Source organism: Equus quagga, chromosome 2 (genome assembly GCF_021613505.1).
Source record: "Equus quagga isolate Etosha38 chromosome 2, UCLA_HA_Equagga_1.0, whole genome shotgun sequence".
NCBI lineage: Eukaryota > Metazoa > Chordata > Mammalia > Perissodactyla > Equidae > Equus > Equus quagga.
The window spans coordinates 140786216-140805722 of record NC_060268.1 but is presented as its reverse complement, the minus strand read 5'-3'; the positions used below and the strand labels follow the sequence as shown (position 1 = coordinate 140805722).

Genomic DNA, 19507 nt, shown 5'->3' with positions numbered 1-19507 from the left:
TAAAATAATATTTTATTAATAATAAGTAATAATTTCCAGCTTATATATTTCTTGAAAAATGGTCTGAAGACCACTTGTGTCAGAATCACTTGGTTAATCATTAAAAATGCAGATTTCTGAGCTACACATTAGACCTGTTGACTTTATTCTTTTAAATCTATTGAAATAGTTATAAGTTAGTTAGTTGTAAAACATAATCATGTAAATTTTTTTGGCTGGGTTCAGAAAGGTGGCAACAATATGCTTTTAATACCCTGCATCTGTGCCCTACAGAATGTTGATGTCTCTTATTAAGGATAGATTTTCACTCAGCTAAGTTTAAATATTAGGAAATCAACTCAGATCATTTTAAGTAGATGAAAAGAACAATACGTCAACTAACATATTTTCACAATTAATTTTAAAAATCAATTATTATGCCAATTAAATAAAAAAGATAAGATACCCAACTAATAAACCTAATAAATGAAAAGCTATCTGTTTCCTATTAAGGGAATTTGCCTTATAGCTTATTTTCTCAAAAGTTATATCAACTTACAATTCCACTAGCTGGAAATATTTGTGCTTTAGTACTATGATAAATTATCACTTTTGTGGGCATTACTTATTTTAATTATAATATGTCATATATTTTATTTTGTTTTATATCATAGATGAATGCACAGCATATATTCCAGTCTCAACAATGCAGGTAGATATTTCTGTTGTAGCAAGCAATTTTAATACACATTTATTTTCAGAAACTGATATGGCTCTGAAATACACTAATATAGCATCTTTGGTTTGGTATAGTATAAAAAATGTGAGATGTAAAGACAGTCAAAAAATGATGCACCTCCATCTACACAAAGCGTTTTTTAATTCATGAGAATATACTTTAATTTAAAGTATTTTATGATCCTCTTTTATTTTATATTATGGACTGTTGAATCTATCAAGCTAATTTCTTAAATTATTGGAAACTTGGTTTAACTAGAAGATATTTAGGATGTTAAAATTGTATTCATTCTCCAGTTGCTGAAGATAAAATTATGATGATGATTTTCTATTGCTATGAGTCTACACAAAACTGCATACTCATAAACTGACAAACAGAAAAATGTGCGCTATATACTACATGGCTGAGGATGGAATGACATAGTTGCCTTTTTTTGTTGTTAATGTAAAAATGTATCCAGAGATATATATATACAGATTCTTTTAAAAAAATTTCTGTAAACAGGTAACATTCAAACTAATGTTTATTAATACATCTAAAATTCCTTCAATAAAAATGGGGAGTTTGGAGTCTGGGACAATGAGGATGTGTTGTTTAGGACTTGGTCATTTTTCTTTTAGGCCGAAAGGACAAGGAAAATGCATGTACTCTGTAATGGGCATACTCTTTAAGCAATATTAATCTAAAACATTTTTGTTCTTAGCTACAACTCATCCTGTAGCTGCAAGAGCCAAGCCAGCCTGATTCAGATCATAGAGTTCTTTTTCATGACACAGAGAGGATGCCCCTCCTACCAGTAAGGCTGACCTGGGATGCTTTCTTCTCTTCTGAGAAAAACAGCAGTATAAGATGTAGAGTGTCTTCCAGAAAGGCAGAGAAAGGGATGTTCTTCCTATTCTGGATTATGGGGAGGAGACAGGAAGACAAGGAGGAGGGATGCAGAGGTCCTCCTCTTCATCCACCTCCCCCCCATTATTTTGGGTCACATCTTAAGAGAGGGGGCATTATAAAACCAGTTTGAGGAAAGTGGTGATAGCTATCGAGAAAGTAAGAGAACTTTGGGTAAAACAGGGGCAGAGCTTTGTGGAGCATGTAAGTCTCCAGAGGTTCCATGGGAAATCACATCAATAGGATATGACAGCAAATACGCAGCAATGGCAGAGAGAGGTGGTCAAAGAGAGAACCTTGGTTTTTCTGTGGTAGCTCAGGGATCCTAAATTTCCCAAAGACTCTGAGGTACTGAAAGATTGCTATGTGAGAAGGTCTTGGGTGAAGGTAAAGGACCTTGATGGCCAAAGTGAATTGCACATCAGCACTCAGCAATAATGCACATCATTAAATATTCATAACGTCAGTAAAGAACCAGACAGAATTCAGAAGGCAGCAGTCTAGAGACCAAACCAGACACACTACACAAAACAGAGACCAGCAGGCATGGAGAGCGATGGGCTGCTTGCCCTCCCCCCAGCACCAAGGACTGGGAAACACATCCTACATCTACGCAATTTGAGAATAAGGGAAGAAACGAAGAGCACTATTGACAGTTTAATTAGTGAATGAGTATTTACCCTGAAAACATTGTTTAAAACAGAAGAGGTTGAGATACTGTTTTAAGAAAAATGACCAAACCAGCCTCTCCCCACCCCTAGCCCAGACACATATTACTGTCTAGTGGGACTCATGTAGATGATTAGGCCTACAAGACTGGGACTCATGAAGATGATTAGATTAGGCATAAAAAATAATGAATTTTTTTATTCTGTGCCCATCTGAGTATAGTGTGTGGAGATTATACAGTATAATATATTAATACGACATATAATATAAATAGAATATGTTATATAATATAAACATAACAGAAAGTAGTAGAGCACTACAGATTATCTCACAATTAAAAAAACCCCAAATTTACAGAAGATTAATTCAGAAAACACTAAAATATCAGCATCTTATTCCCAACAACCAAGAAATATAAATTTGTTTCTCAAAGAGAATGAACAAGTAGCTCATTCTCTTTTAAAAATATATGGCCATTTCTTTTTATAAAATTACATACACAAATAAATCTGTCACATTTTTCCCCTCAAAATACTGAGAAATAAATAAATAGACAAATAAATACAATTTTACTATTCTATAACTATCTGTATTGTATTCCAAAATTTTACTAAACCAACTACATTGAAGTTCAAAATTATTTGAATTTCACATACAATTCTTGCATATATATATATATATACATTTTCCCTTTTGCCAATGTTTCCTAAGTTTTGACAAAATAGTTAAATATTCAACTTGTAGAGTCTAATTGTTTATTTATATTGTCATCTCTAAAAGAAATTTAGGGAATAATGTTGGTTCAAGGACAAAGCAAAGATCCTAAGCTTACTGCCAATCTGAAATTGTAAAGCATTATACCAGCGTTCACTGAAAAAGCCATAATTGAGTAATTCAAGATTGTAATTCAAGAACATCTAGCAAGAATAGACAGCAAACACTGTGATAGAATCAAGTTATCTACCACATCTTTTAAGAAGTAAAACAATATTACTTAACACATAGAATTTGGTCATAAATATTCTTACTACAGAACAACTTCACATTTTGAATAGGAATGCTTGCCATTTGGGAAATGACAACTGATAAATTTGTTTTAAAAAAATAAACAAAAATCTTGATTATTATTTGCATATTTATATCTTTCACTGTGATTTGCATATTTATATCTTGCTGTGCTATTGGTAGATCAATATAACCACAATCCACAAGCCCTACTGACTAGTTATCTTTCAGCTTGCCGTGGCTACTCATGGATAATAACATGTAAGAGGAAATCTGCTAGGTGTGGTTTCTGAAAAGCTTTGGTTCCCCGTAGAAAAGAGGGCAGACTTTTCTGGCATTGATCTTCACACTTTGCTCTTCTGGAATGGAGAGCAGATGCCTAGAGTTTCAGTAACCATATTGGGACCATTAGGTAACGAGAATGAAGATGAAAATAAATACGCTGTAAATGGTAGATCAGAAAACAGAGAGCAGGCACCCTGATGGCCTCTTTGAGCCCCTGCACACTCCCTTTCCTGTCCACATCTACACTTCTTTTTATTTTATACAAATAAACCCTGCTTTGTTTAAGCTCCTGTTGTTAGGGCAAAACAAAGCATAGCCATATTCTTAAAGGCTAATGCTGCCATTGATTATTGGATTTCAGTGCATGTCACCCCAAAATATGCTGCTTTGCTACATTTTGAGAGTTAAACTGTCTTGAAAAAAACCAAATACAGGAAAAACACTCCTGACCTTTATTCTTTTTCTTGAAACCAAGAGAAGAAATCTCTATATGAAAGATGTCTTTCCTGTACCTGAAGGAAAGTAACATTCTTACCATTAAGGACAAGAAGTTAAGATTGAGATAATTCTATAAATCAGATCTTGTTTAATTTGTTTCATCCTTTAGCCTTAGTCACTTTTCCATAATTGCCTCTCTTTGCTCAAACTAATATAAAAGCAAGTAGGTTTGCCCATCTTTGTGGGTCTTCATTTCCTTATGGAGGTTACCACATTATGTAATTTACTTTAAGTATATTTGTATGCTTTCTCTTGCTAATCTGTGTTTGCCAGTTTAATTTTCAGACCCAGCCAGGGACCCTAAGAGGGTTGGGGAAAACTTTTTCCTCCTTAACATTGTTAATCGTATTATATCCATAAACATAATAAACTTTGTCCAGATTTTCCAATAAAATGCCTTTTTAGCTCAGATCTGTTGGACATAGTTTAGAGGTAAATAAAATTACAAGAAAACTTCTAAACAGAGGAAGTCAAGTGTACATTCCTTCAAAAGGAAAAAAATGCACTTGAAAGCTATCTTATATTCTATTACTATAAATAAGTAAAATGTAACTGCTTAAAAAACTAACTTATGATATATAAAATTTTTAATGTCCATTTCAGCTAAAACGTGAAATATTAGAATAAAGAATGGTAGCAACTTTCTTAAGGAATTTACATCTTCATAAATTTGCAAGTAATTCAAATAAATGTAAATAATTATTAAAATCTAGAAAATGTGATTTTATCTTTATTCATGATAGATGAAGAAACCTAAATACTTATAATTATGCATTATATGAGATATTTAACTTACATGTGTAGATGTTTACAACTATTACTGACAAAGTGAATGTGGAAAAGGGAAAATATGTAAGAACATCAAGTAAGATTTCTTCAATATTGTCTACAAAAAATTAGCAATGACCAATAGAATATTAGCTCTCTGCTACCCCAACCCCATTCCTGGGGAGGTGGTTTTTCATGATGAGATTTTCAAATTTTATCTTCACAATTTGTTTTATACAAATTGCTGGTAATCATTTTGATGTAAGAAAACTTATTCACCTGGGGTCTGTGCTCATTGAATATCTTTCTTGAAAGTCATAATTAGTGAAGTTAAAGGTTAATTTTACTATAACTATAAAAAGAACATAGTTTAAATGTTTAGATAAGAAAATTGCTATCAAAATGTGAGAATATTATTATTTTATAGTCACTTTCTTCAGGAACCCACTCTATGTGTCCACATACAAGTTCATCCCTAAAATTATATAAATAATAAAATTAACCAAAGAAACTTTTGTTTGAAATCTAAATGTTTCATTCTCCACTGATATTCTCAATATGAACTTTCAAAAAATAAAACAAATTTACTTAAAGTGATCAGAATATTAAAGCTGAATGAGACCTTATTGATCATAAACATGAAAAAATAGGGAAACTAGAATGTTAAGTGAACTGGCCAAGGGGAATTGAAATACACCAGTAAATAACTGAAAAAAATGCTCTAGACTAACTAAACCACTAATTTTAACCCAGAACTTTTCATTTTTTGATGTGGGCAAAACCATAATTAGTAGATTGAGACTATGTCAGATAACTTAATATGCTATTACTTTTCCATCTGTTCTCTTGCCTAAGAAATTTTATTTTATTTTATTGATTTTATTTTTTTGAGGAAGATCAGCCCTGAGCTAACATCTGCCACCAATTCTCCTCTTTTCGCTGAGGAAGACTGGCCCTGAGCTAACATCCATGCCCATCTTCCTCTGCTTTATATATGGGATGCCTGCCACAGTATGGCCTGACAAACAGTGCCACATCCACACCTGGGATCCGAACCAGCGAACCCTGGGCCACCGAAGCCGAACGTGCGAACTTAACCACTGTGCCACCTGCCCGGCCTTAAAATATCCTAGCTAATATTACTGCCATTAATTTCTGACTTATAGTGTGACATATCTCAATGATACATTATGTTTTCTTTTTTGTTTTCTCCTAGTGGTTGACCTGATTAATTTGACTTCATTCTAATTATGTTCCTTACTCTATGTTGAATAATTCCTGTTTCTCCTTAGAATTTTCCCACTTAGTTATTTCTTCAAGTTACCCACTAAACTTTCATCATAAGTCAAATTCTTCAATTATTTTCTTCTTGAGACTTTCACTGATTTCTTTACATATATCTAACATAGGCACACTATATTAATCAAGGGCAATGAAAATATAAAAAATAATGTTAGATTTTACTTTTCTTCACTTGTCTAATATCTAAATGCCTTTTTTGCAGCTGCTATTTACTAAAACTTTTGTGTATATTTTATTTTTATACATAGCTGCTTATTTAATGTTTGAAAAATGGCAAATAGCTTATTATAGACAGATTATAATTCTCTAGTTTAACTAATTATTCCTATCTATTGTTTTAATTTTTAATTAGGATGATAAAACTGTCCAGCTGCCAATTTTGTAGTTTTTTTTTAAGATTTTGTTTTTTTCCTTTTTCTCCCCAAAGCCCCCCAGTACACAGTTGTATACTCTTCGCTGTGGGTCCCTCCAGCTGTGGCATGTGGGACGCTGCCCCAGCGTGGCCCGATGAACAGTGCCATGTCTGTGCAGGATTCGAACCAATGAAACACTGGGCCGCCTGCAGCGGAGTGCATGAACTTAACCACTCGGCCACGGGGCCAGCCCCCAATTTTATATGTTTTTAATCATGGTAAAATTATCTCAGCAGTTCTCCTCAGGTAAGTGTGAGAAAAGCATTATATGCCCCCAACCAATCTGTCATACAAATCAAAGAAGTCAGGTCAAGTAAACTGGAGATATGTTGCTATTTGAATTGGGTGAGCCTTGCTTATACACCCATGCTGAATTTGAAATTATTTCCAGAGAACAGTACTGAGTTAGCCCATAAGGACTTGACTAAAGAAAAAACTACCCTGTAATATAGAGATGGTGAAAAAAACAGTCTAATGCCATGTTACCAATTGAAATGTTACAATGCTTAAAAATCAGACTGGCGGTGGTTGTGGGCTAGGTGTTTTGAAGAATACAATCAAATGATTTTAAAACAGACCAGAATGACTAAACAATTTATTTATTCTTAAAATTGATTTCTAGGTGCAGAGGAAATAAAATTTATCTTGTCTAGAATTATGGGCCCATTTGAACCACTTCGATCATCAAGAATTAGTCAGCATTCTGAGTGCTGCTTACAAATAACCTGTGAACTCAATCAACTTAGTTTCCTAAGTACTTCAAGGTCTGTATTCACAAATTCCCTTCTGCACTCCCACAAAAGTGGCATTAAAGGAAATAGGTTCCAACATAGTAAAACTGCCAGAACGCATTTGAGTGCTGTGCTGATGGTGGACACAATGGAAATCTCCTTAGATTAAGTTAGATTTCACTTTCCCCATAAGTTAAGTAAGAATGCCAATCACAACTATCTATTCTGTCAAGTCATAGTTGCAACACCATAACAGATTTAGAGTATAGGTTCATCTATTGAAAGATCCTATTGGAGAAATGAGCACTCCTCTGAGTAATTTAAGAAGTTGCTCCAGGTGAAAAACATATTAATTCAAGATTTCATGATTGCAATAAATTGCTTTAGAGTGTAAGACTACAAGTCTTGCTCAGTTTCTTCAAGATTATTTTTAAAACCCATTCCCAGGGAGGGTACTCACCCCATCTGGCCTGCCGTCTGAAGCTGTGACGATCAGAATGTAGCGATCGGTGCTTTCCCTGTCCAGTGCTTTCCCCAAGGTCAGAATCCCAGTACTAGTGACAGAGAAAACAAAAAACAATTAAGACACAAAAAGATACTATGTCACAGGGAATCTGTCTACTATTGTGAACTCCTTTAGTTAGCATTTTCCCCTTTAGCAAACGTAGCTTGAGTCTTATTTAAGATGTACAGTTCTAGGATTCATGTTAGGGATTGAAAAAGGCTATTAAGGCTATTGAGCTTCCACGGGGCGGGCTCCATGGCCGAGTGGTTAAGTTCCCGCGCTCCGCTGCAGCGGCCCAGGGGTCGGGATCCTGGGCACGGACATGGCGCCGCTCGTCAGGCCACTTTGAGGTGGCGTCCCACATCCCACAACTAGAAGGACATGTAACTAAGATATACAACTGTGTACAGGGGGCGGTTTGGGGAGATAAAGCAGAAAGAAAGAAAAAAATGATTGGCAACAGTTGATAGCCCAGGTGCCAATCTTTAAAAAAAAAAAAAACTCTTTAAAAAGAAAAAGAAAAAGAAAAATGCTGTTGAGCGTCTTAGTAATAATGAAAAATTGCCAAACTGAATGAGACAACTTAGTTGATTCTCAAGGCTCCAGGAAAAAAACAAAAACTATGCTTAATTCATTTCAGGAAGAAATATATTTACCTTGTTTGTGACTATTTCAAAGGTAAAAGACTCCATTATTCTTTATTCTCAAAGTCTCATAATCCTTTGAGTTAAGGAATGGTTTCTTATAACTAATCTATATCACCATTACCTTTCATTATCACATATATCTTCATCATGAAAATGTAAACATCTAAATTCCAACTTTGACAAACACTAGCAATTATAATTCATTTTTCAACTTAATTTCAAAATAATTGAGGTTTATTGCAGAAAATTAGGAAATATACAGTGGAATATTAACATATTTATAGGTCTTATGGTTATTTTTGTAATTTTTAAAATTTTCTATTATAATCATATTTAAATACATTATCATTGTTTCCAAGAGAAGAACCAAGCTGCACATTTTGCATTCTATTTAAGAAAATACAATTTTGTGAGCATTCACTCTCTCATATTATAATTTATAAAAACAAAATTCTTTTGTCAATACACTAGCAATTTCACCATTTTACTGGTCTTTGGAAATTTAGGTGTTTCTTAATTTATTATGCATAATGGGAGATAAAGAGCCTTTGGACAAATTCTCATACTTAGAATATTTTTAATGCTACTCCTTACCTTTTCACTGTTCAGAATAAATGCTTCTAGGTATTTAAAGCTTTATTCACCAATATAATTAGTTTTATAACAGTTCGCTCACTTATAATGCTCTCTAAAACAAATTCTACATTTATATCTTAGATATTACCATCAGACATTGTACGTGACATTTTAATTGAGGCTTAACAAGCATTTGCTATAGAGGAGAGGTTATATTAATATAATAAAACATTAAAATATTTATCAATTTTAAAAACATAATTTGTTTCTGATTGATAAAAGGCTTTTTTAAAAATTTTTTTAGGAAGATTGACCCTGAACTAACGTCTGTGGCCAATCTTCCTCTTTTTGCTTGAGGAAGATTGTTGCTGAGCTAACATCTGTGCCAATCATCCTCTACTTTATGGAGGATGCTGCCACAGCATGGTTTGATGAGTGGTGCTAGGTCCGTGCCTGGGATCTGAACCTGCGAACCCTGTGCTAATGAAGTGGAGCGCATGAACGTAACCACTATGGCACCGGGCTAGCCCCAAAAGGCTTTTATTTTTAATACAAGGCTTTTATTGTTATAGTGGAATTTTAAGGAATTCACACCGCATATGGTAGTTGAGTACAGAATAAAATACCAATGAATCAAAATGAGAGTCACAGTTACTCTATTTGTTTTATTTTGTTGCTTTTGTCAATATGGATTTTAAAAAAGTTCTAAACATATGGTATGACTATGAAAAACTGACCTTGCTTCTTGTACATCTTAAACTGTTTTGTCAAAGTAACTGAAAACCAATTCCCAGTTAAGTTCATCACAATCAGGTTTGGATCAACTTCCCATAGTGCAGATGGTTCAGATAATCTCAAGCTAAGATGCCATTCAAAGAGAAAGGAAGACATTTATTGCTTCTGAGACTCATGCACAAATAACTTAAGAAATAGAAAATTTGAAAACCTAGCCATAGTACAAGAAGAAGAAGGAAGAAAATTGAGTTATTGTTTTCTATTTTTCCCCCTGAGTGTAAGGTTCAAGACTTTTTATTCTTTCTTGTACATTAAATTAGAAAATCACTATAAATTTATATAGTATTCCCATTTAGAGCCATATTATACATAAACAGCTAATTTTTCCCAGTCTGTTGATTATGATGAAGATAATTCTTTGCTTAAGATAGCATGTGCCTTGTGTCTCAATGTGGTAGGCAACTGTACAGGATATTTGGAGAAGGAGAAAGACAGAAAGAATAGGTAGTGTTTTTTGGTATTCATAGTCAAAAGACCAGTTTATGGGTATACACAAGCATCCTTCCAGAAATAACTAGCAAGGAAGACTCTTACTACCAGCTGGACGGAAGCTATCAGACCGGGATATACTGGGCTGCATTTAGGAATACAGTAAATTTTGTAAGTTATTATATTAAAAATACATAAGAATCATTTCTGGGCCAGCCCTGTGGCCGAGTGGTTAAGTTCGCATGCTCCACTTCAGCGGCCCAGGGTTTCTCTGGTTCGGATCCTGGGCGAGGGCAGACATGGCACTGCTTGTCAGGCCACACTGAGGTGGCATCCCACGTGCCACAAATAGAAGGACCCACAACTAAAATATACAACTATACACTGGGGGGATTTGGGGAGAAAAAGCAGAAAAAAAAAGAAGATTGGCAACGATTGTTAGCTCAGGTGCCAATCTTTAAAAAAAAACAATTTCTGATAAGTGCTATTTAATTATCAAGGGCTCCTTAAATGTTACATGATTAAAAATATATTTCACAGGGGAGATGTCAAAGAAAATGGTGAGGTAGGCAGCTCGAAGAGATGATCTCTTCACAGAAACATCAAAAAGTGAATCAGGGAAAATCAGAACCAACTTTAATAGAATTCTGGAAAATAGTCAAAGGTTGATAGCAAACAAGGGAAGGCAGCATCAAGAAGAATGCAGCTTAAAAATGGTAGTCAAAGCTGACCCCGTGGCCAAGTGCTTAAGTTCCTGCACTCTGCTTTGGCAGCCCAGGGTTTTGCCGGTTTGGATTCTCGGCGAGGACATAGAACTGCTCATCAGGCCATGCGCTGAGGCAGCGTCCCACATGGCACAACTAGAAGGACCCACAACTAGAATATACAACTATGTCTCGGGAGGTTCTAGGGAGAAGAAGAAAAAAGAAAGACTGGCAACAGATGTTAGCTCAGGTGCCAATCTTAAAAACAAAAAACAAAAAAAAACCCCAAATGGTAGTAAAGCTTTGTGGCATTTTCACTTGTCCTTGCCCCACCGCTCCTTGGCTTGGAGTGGCCTCGAAAATGGCAGTCAACTTTCCCAGTGTGACACCCTGGTCCCTATTTCGGGAAAGAGCAGAATTATCTTTAGTCACAAAAATTGTGTTTGTCTATTTCAACTGGTCTGGAGGAATTATACATGCTGCTTGCCTTTGTTTTGCCTAACTCAGAGCTCACTCAAGGCAGAAAAGCAGTGGGTATTTCTGGAAGACATTGTAAGGCAGGGAACAAGTGGCAGCCACCGGAGGCAAAAAGATTACAAGTGAGGCATACAATAGGGCACCAAAGGCCTGAAGAGAAAAGCTAAGTAGAGAGTTTGTTGGGAAATTGGAGCATTCAAAAGTGCCATTTATACTGAGGAATACAGACTAATGGAATAGAATTGAGAGTCCAGAAATAAACCCATACATCTGTGGCCAATTGATTTTCAATAAGAATGCCTAGAACATCCAATAGGGAAAGAATAGTCTCTTCAGCAAATGGTGAAGGGGCAATTGGAGATCTACATGCAAAAGAATGAATTGGACTATCTCACAGCCTACATGAAAATTAACTCAAAATGGATTGACAATCTAAATATAAGAACTGAAACCATAAAACTCTTAGACAAAAACATGGGGGTAAATCTTCATGACCTTAGATTTAATCACGGATTTTTAGATATGACACCAAAAGCATGAGCAGCAAATTGAAAATAAATATATTAGACTTCAACAAAGTTAAAAACTTTTGTGCATCAAAGAACATTATCAATAAAGCGAAAAAACAAACCTACAGAATGAGAGAAAATACTCGCAAACCATATATCTGATAAGAGTCTGGTTTCCAAAATATATAAGGGATCCACAATAAAAAGACAGACAACTCAATTAAAAAATAGGCAAAGGACTTGAATACAGTCATGGTCACTTGATGGGGATACATTCTGAGACATACATCATTAGGCAATTTCATCATTGTGTAAATGTCATAGAGTAGACTGAAGGGGAAAAAAATTTGCCATCTCAAAACGTGTCTCCTTAACATGAGGATTATTTTAGGCTGATTATTTATAAGAAACAAAAGGACTCAGAAGTTTTTCTTCTTACCTCCCCTGGACTGTCTAAAAGAATTTAGATTAAAAACCCTGTCTCAGGGCCGGCCCTGTGGCAGAGTGGTTAAGTTCACACACTCCCATGTGGCGGCCCAGGGTTTCGCCGGTTCAGATCCTGGGCACGGACATGGCGCTGCTCATCAAGCCATGCTGAGGCGGCATCCCACATGCCACAACTGGAAGAACCCACAACTAAAAATATACAACTATGTACCAGGGAGCTTTGGGGAGAAAAAGGAAAAAGAAAATCTTAAAAAAAAAAAAAAAGAAAAGAAAATGAAAAGTGAACTCTAAAAAATAAACAAACAAATGAATTAATTAAAAAAAATGAAAACCCTGTCTCAGGAAGTGGGATAGCACCTTAGCATCACATGAACTAGGTGTAGACAGGGCAGAACCTAGAAAAGCCTGTTTGTTGGGCTTCCCTCTGTATTGTTCTATTTCTGTGTGGCCAAACACTTACGTTCCAAACTTCTGCTTCTTTTCACCTACTTGTGAATTGCCTTCCTTCAGTTTGAAGTCCCTGACTCTCCCCGTCCCCAGCATCTTCTTTTGTCTGTAGCTGAGGATGGTATTTAGGGTGAGGGCTTCAGCCATTTTAGAAAGTTACTTGTTTTCCTGGGTTTCTCCCATGTATACATGTTATTCGACTGTTTTTTCTCTCCTGCTAATCTGTCTCACGTCAATTTAATACTTAGATCACCCAGAAGAACCTAGAAGTGAAAAGAAAAATTTCTTCCTCCCCCACAGTACTTCACAAACCCAGATGGTAGAGCCTACTACACACCTCAGCTATATGGTAGTAACCAATGGGACCACCGTTGTACATGCAGTCCATCGTTGACTGAAATGTTGTTACACGGCACATAATTGCAGATATTTCTCCAAAGAAGATATACGAATGGCCAACCAGCACAGGAAAAGATGCTTAACATCATTAGCGATCAGGGAAATACAAATCAAAACTACAATGAAGTACCACTTCACACCCACTAGGACAGCTATAGCTAGACAAAACAAAACAAAACAAATGGGAAAATAACAAATGTTGGTGAAGAAGCAGAGGAATTGGAACCCTTGCTGGTGGGAATGTAAAATGGTTCAAGCACTGTGGAAAACAGTTTGGCAGTTCCTCAAAAAGTAAACATAGAATTACAACATGACATAGCAATTCCAGTTCTGGGTATATATTCAAAAGAATTGAAAATGGATACTTAAATACATGTACATCTGTGTTCATAGTAGCAGCATTCACTATAGGCATACACAGAAAAACAGCCCAAATGTCCATCAATTTCTGAGAGGATAAACAAATTGTTGTATATATACACAAAGGAAAATTTGCAGCTATAAAAATAAACTAGTTACTGATACCTGCTACAACATGGGTGAACTTCCAAACATTAGGCTAAGTGAAAAAAGCCAGGCACAAAATGTCACATATTGTATGATTCCATTTGCATGAACTATCCAGAATAAATAAATCCACAGAGACAGAACACAGATTGCTGGTTTCCAGGGGCTGAGGGGAAGGGCAGGTGAGCAAGTGCTTAGTGGGTTTGGGTTTCCTTTTAAAGTGATGAAGATATTTTAGAACTAGAGTTGGTAGTTGTACAAGATTATGAGTCTACTAAACACCACTGTTTACTTTAAAAATGGTCATTTGATATTATGCGAATTTCATGTGAATTATGTTAATTATATTGCGCAGAATTCCCTCACCAAACCTGAAGGCTGTATTCGGAAATGTACTATGCTTGACAAAATCAAGCTCTTTTAGACAATGCTTTGGTTTGCATAACCAAAAAATGGTGTTCAAAGGTTGTTTAAACCATGTAAACAGAAAATAGTAGAGGGGAGCTACTTCCAAATGTTTATTAGGAAATGTTACAGAAGCATCATTATAGACAGATTCTCTCACAGGATCCATGCTTTGTATTCTATCCTTCTTTTAAACTTTTTCAATGTGTTCTAGTTGTGATTTAACATCATTTATACTTACAAGTGTCTGAGACACTTGAGATTTATCATGTTGCTTTTGGGTATCATGTTTCAGACCTTATAATGATATTTAGAGGGGTTAGGGTATACTTTAGAACATGCGATTGCTTTAAGTTTGACATGGTGTTCCATGCTAAATGGTAATTAGTGATTAATAAACACAGACCAGGAGAATGAGTTTGGCAAGGGTAGCAGTTCAGGGAAAAGATGGTGGCACACTGAACTAAGGTGGTAGAAAGAAGGTGTAAGGATAGTTGGATTTGAGTGCGTATTTTGAAAGTAGAGCTGACAGAAAAGAAAATGCATATCATCTTTCTTATACGTTATTTAATCTTCGGTGTTATAAAGTTCAAACTGATGTGAAAAACAATCAAGCTTTAAATTCAAGCTTTAAATTGAAAATAAATTTAGTCACATAGAAAGAAATGAAAATACCAGTGAAGATAAAAAATTTTCAAATAAAATTTTAACAAGGGGCAGAAATAACTCTGGAGGTTCTCTTGTTTAGCACTTAGCCTTTGAGTCATATCACATACCCTCTGCTACAAGGATGCCAACCCATAAGAATTCCCCAACCTCCTACAGTAAATAACTTAAATATTTGGCCATGAAACTTATAGAAGTTTCTTTACATCTTATTTAAATGTTTACTTATATGTGAATACTTGCTGAATAAATGTTTGTTGAATAAATATTTGCTGAATCATATGTGACTAACCACACAGATTCTGTGAAAAATTATTAAAATAATGCATTGTACTACAGAACCATACAGATCTGGCTATTTAATACATGGTATTGAATGATTTTCATAGTGGCTGGATTTTTAAGGAACAAGGCCTTCTTTTTAAAGAGTTTCTTTCTTGGCCATATGCCCAATCCAATTTATTAAAATGTATATAACAATTCAATACTTTATAAATTTATATTAGCATTGAATTGATTATTCATTACTATCAATATTTTTTTAAAGAATTACACAAAATTTTTGGCATATTTTTATTTCAAAAAAGGTAAAGTAATGATATTGAAATGATTATTGGTAAGATTTGCATCATAGTATAAAGTAATATAATACTTAAAACAATGAACTTTGTTTTAAGAAGGAAAACATAACCAAAAGTTCTATTTGTATGAATTGAACAGCCTGAGAAAGCAAAACTTTATTTCTTTTCTATTATTTTCTGAAAGAGTACCTAAATTATTCGAATCCTGAAAACTTACAGAAAAGTGGTGGTGCTAATTTGCACAAGTATCCCAGAAGTTTCAAAGAAGGAAGGGATTGATGTTTCAGTTTTTCCCCATCTCAACTGTGTTGAAATAATGTTGCTAATTGTCTAGGCTAGCCTATAAACGTCAATGAGAACAACACCAATGAGGTGGCTGAAATAAAGCGACCATAGGATAGAAGGGAATGGGCCCAGTGTGCTGGACCCTGATTCAAGAATGATCATCAAGAGAGACCATGCAAGAATCACAGGGACCCGCCCTACTCTAGCTGTCCTTGAAGCAGTTTGCATTTAAGGAGATGGCCTTCCGAATTGACTTAAGAGCTGAAATATTAAGAATCGCGGTTAATTTAGACAAAGAGGATGCTGCATTGACATTTTTCACACCTTAAGAATCTCTGTGACCTAGCCAGTTGTCTCTTTGGTTTCAAAAGCAGAGATGAGAGAAGTAATAAATACTTGCTAGGTAGAAGCAGAAGTGGAGAATTTCTTTGGTAAAACTGGTAGCTTATTATATCTCACAACCAGCAGTTGTAAAATCTTGCAGCATCAAGAGAAAACCTAATAAACACAGGAATGGAAATCCTTCACAGAGAGTAAGACCTGGGCTTCCTGCTTACCTGGGCAGGTGAAAGCTTCACTGTTCTCTTTTATTTAACAACTTTATTAACATATAATTCATATATCATCAAATTCATCCATTTAAAGTGCAATTAAATGAATTTTAGTATATTTGCAGCATTGTTCAATCATCACCACAGCCAAATTTAGAACGTTTTCATCACTGTATCCATTAGCAATCACTCCCCATTCTACCCCACTCTCAGCCTCAGGCAACCATTAGTCTACTTTGCGTCTCTGTAGATTTATCTATTCTGGGCATTTCATATGAACGGAATCAGACCATATGTGGTCTTTTGTGAAGGACTTCTTTCACTTAGCAATAATGTTTTCAAGGTTGATCCATTTTGTAGCATATTTCAGTATTTCTCTTCTACTGATATATAATATTCCGTTGTATGGATATACATTTTGTTAATCCATTTGTCTGTAGCTGGACATTTGGGTTGTTTCCACGTTTTGCTATTGTAAACAACTTGTTAGGAACACTCTTGCACAGCTATTTATGTAGATGTATATTTTCACTTATTTTGAGTACATACAAGTGGAATTACTGGGTTATACGGTAATTCTATGTTTAACATTTAGAAGAAATGACAAATTGTTTTCCAGAGTGCATATTTTACATTCCCACCAGAAATATATGAGGATTCTCATAGCTCCTCCTCCTCACCCAAACCTGTTATTTCCTTTCTTTTTCGTTATAGCCTTTCTAAGTGGGTGTGAAGTGGTATCATTTTTATGATTTTAATTTGTATTTCCCTAATAACTAGTGATCATGAGCATATCTCCTTGTGCTTATTGGCCATTCATATATCTTATTCAGAGAAATATCTACTGGAATTCTCGTCCATTTTTATTTGGATTATTTTTCTGGTTCTTTTGAGTTGTAATAGCTCTTTATATTCTTGATATATGTTCCTTATCATATACATCATTTAAAAATATTTTCTTTCAGTTCCTTGATGGTGCCCTGTGAAGCACATTTTTTTCAAATTTTGATGAAATCCAACTTATCAAACTTCTCATTAATCATTTGTGCTTTTTGTGTCATATCTAAGAAAGTATTGCCTAACCCAAAACAAGATTTACTTTTGTATCCCATCTAAGAATTATATAGTGTTATCTCACATTTAGGTCTATGATGCTCTTTGAGTTAATTTTCATGAATGGTATGAGGTAAAGATCCAACTTCATTCTTTTGTATGGTGTCTCAGCTTCATTTGTTGAAAAGATTATTCTTTCCCAATTGGATTGTCTTAGGCCCTTTGTTGGAAATCAATTGACCTTATATGTTAGGGGTCATTTCCGGACTCTTAAGTTGATCTTGGTAATCTATACATTTATTCTCATACCAGGACCACACAGTCCCTTTAGACTCTTAAAGTGTCCCTTTAAGAAAGTTTTCTATCTTTAAGGATAATTGTAAATTGTAGCTAATTTATGATTTCTACATACCTATGAGGAAAAATTCAAAACAGTTAAAACTTTCGGTTATTTTTTTTTAAGATTCGCACCTCAGCTAATACCTGTTGCCAATCTTCTTTTTTTTCCTCCTTCTTCTTCTTCTCCCCCAAACCCCTCAGTACATAGTTATATATTCTAGTTGTCGATCCTTCTAGTTGTGCTATGTGGGATGCCAACTCAGCATGGGCTGATGAGCAGTGCCATGTCCCTGCCCAGGTTCCGAACCAGTAAACCCTGGGCCACTGGGGAGCGTGCGAACTTAACCACTCGGCCACAGGGTTGCCCTGGAACTTTTCACTTTTTAAATGGAAGTTTATTTATCTGTGAAATCTAAAAGTCTGGAAAATCCTGTTTGTAGCCATACTAACTCATGGTTTCAACATCTTATCCAATGTGAAATCGCAGGAGTTCCTTACTAGAGCAAGTAGCCACACACAGTTCCCTTGATTTGGCATTACGGATCAGCTGTTCCCGAGACTGAGGCAGTGCCTAACTCACTTGTCAAATTTTTCATTTTATAATCATGGGCTGAGTTTAGATTTCTTTTCTCTTAGGGAGTAAAACCACTCATGACCACACAGAAAACATCAGAAAGGCAGCAATCACAGCTCTTTAGCAACCAGCCACATGTGACAGCAGAACAGCTACTTTGCTATTGCCCAGGGGGAGCAAAGGACCCCTCTGCACACCTCAATGCAGTCTTTAATGCCTGCTCCAGGTTTTCTCGATAGTTGTGATTAACATTATCTCTGATATGTTCAGAGAGGTAAGTAGAATGACACTGATATTGTGCTCAAGGAGGCTCAGCACGGACATGTAATATTTTTATGTTAGCCTTTTTAGAATATACCCACATTACTCCAAAACTGAAGGATGGCCTTTGGTGGTACTTTAAATGTGTTGAAATTACACTTTGTCTTACAAAATTCCCCTCAAACGAACAATGGAGTGCCAAGTTACTCTTTATAGCAATGCCCTTGTTACTATGAGTAGCTGACAACTTTAAAGAGATCTAATTAATCCCAGGTTATGCCTGCAAATGGGATGTTTCCACCTCAGTGGATTTTACCTGGTAAAAATGTTTAAAATAAATAAATAGTCTCCAGGGGAAGATTTCTGGATTCAGAATTATCCCTCCCATCTCTCATTAACGTTCAGAGAAAAGAAAGTAAAATAAAACTACAAACAGCTGAAAGCTTCTGATTAGAAGTCTCTTCTCTTGCTACCAGTACAGTGTTTAACATTTAAAAAAAGAAAAAAAAAATCAATTTAGAAATCATTTTTAACTTACTTTTCTGAAAGATTAAAAACTCGCTGAGGATCTCCATTCTCAATGGCATATGTTATGGGGTCTCCCTCTCGATCAGTTGCCTTCAGAGAGAAAATATAATTCAATTATCAAGTAATTGATATGGCTCCTATTCAGAATAGTGTAATATAGAAGCTTGACACTAATAGCACAGAATATCCATGATGTTCTTAAAAAATAAAGCTTAAAAAATAGGCTGATAACAAGATGTAAAATTAAGAATTTTATATCTGATCTCAGCATTTCTGTCATTTTAGCTCATCTGGATGTAGTAACAGTGAATAAGACTAATATCTTCTGAATGTGCACAGAGACTTACCTCGTAGGGAAATATAGCAATGATTTTCCTAAAGCTATGTCTTTGATTTTACATGAGTCTATCTCTACAATTTAAACAAATGTGTTATACTTTACACAAATGTATAGAGTGTCAAGAAAGTATTTAACGCTCTTATTTTTTCTTTTTCTACTCATAATATATCAAGTCACTAAAGCTATTCGATTAAGAATCCTCAAT

The 19507-nt window shown here is 35.1% G+C and overlaps 1 protein-coding gene across 1 annotated transcript in view; it reads right to left on the bottom strand.

Annotated features, from left to right (window-relative positions):
• Nucleotides 1-19507, bottom strand: part of PCDH15 (protocadherin related 15) — an 874042-nt gene that overhangs the window by 229185 nt on the left and 625350 nt on the right. Inside the window, exons 18-19 of the mRNA XM_046654051.1 lie at nt 18973-19052; nt 7738-7831 (exon numbers count right to left, since the gene is read on the bottom strand). Of these exons, the coding sequence (XP_046510007.1) occupies nt 7738-7831; nt 18973-19052 (174 nt within the window). The remainder of the gene's footprint in view (nt 1-7737; nt 7832-18972; nt 19053-19507) is intronic.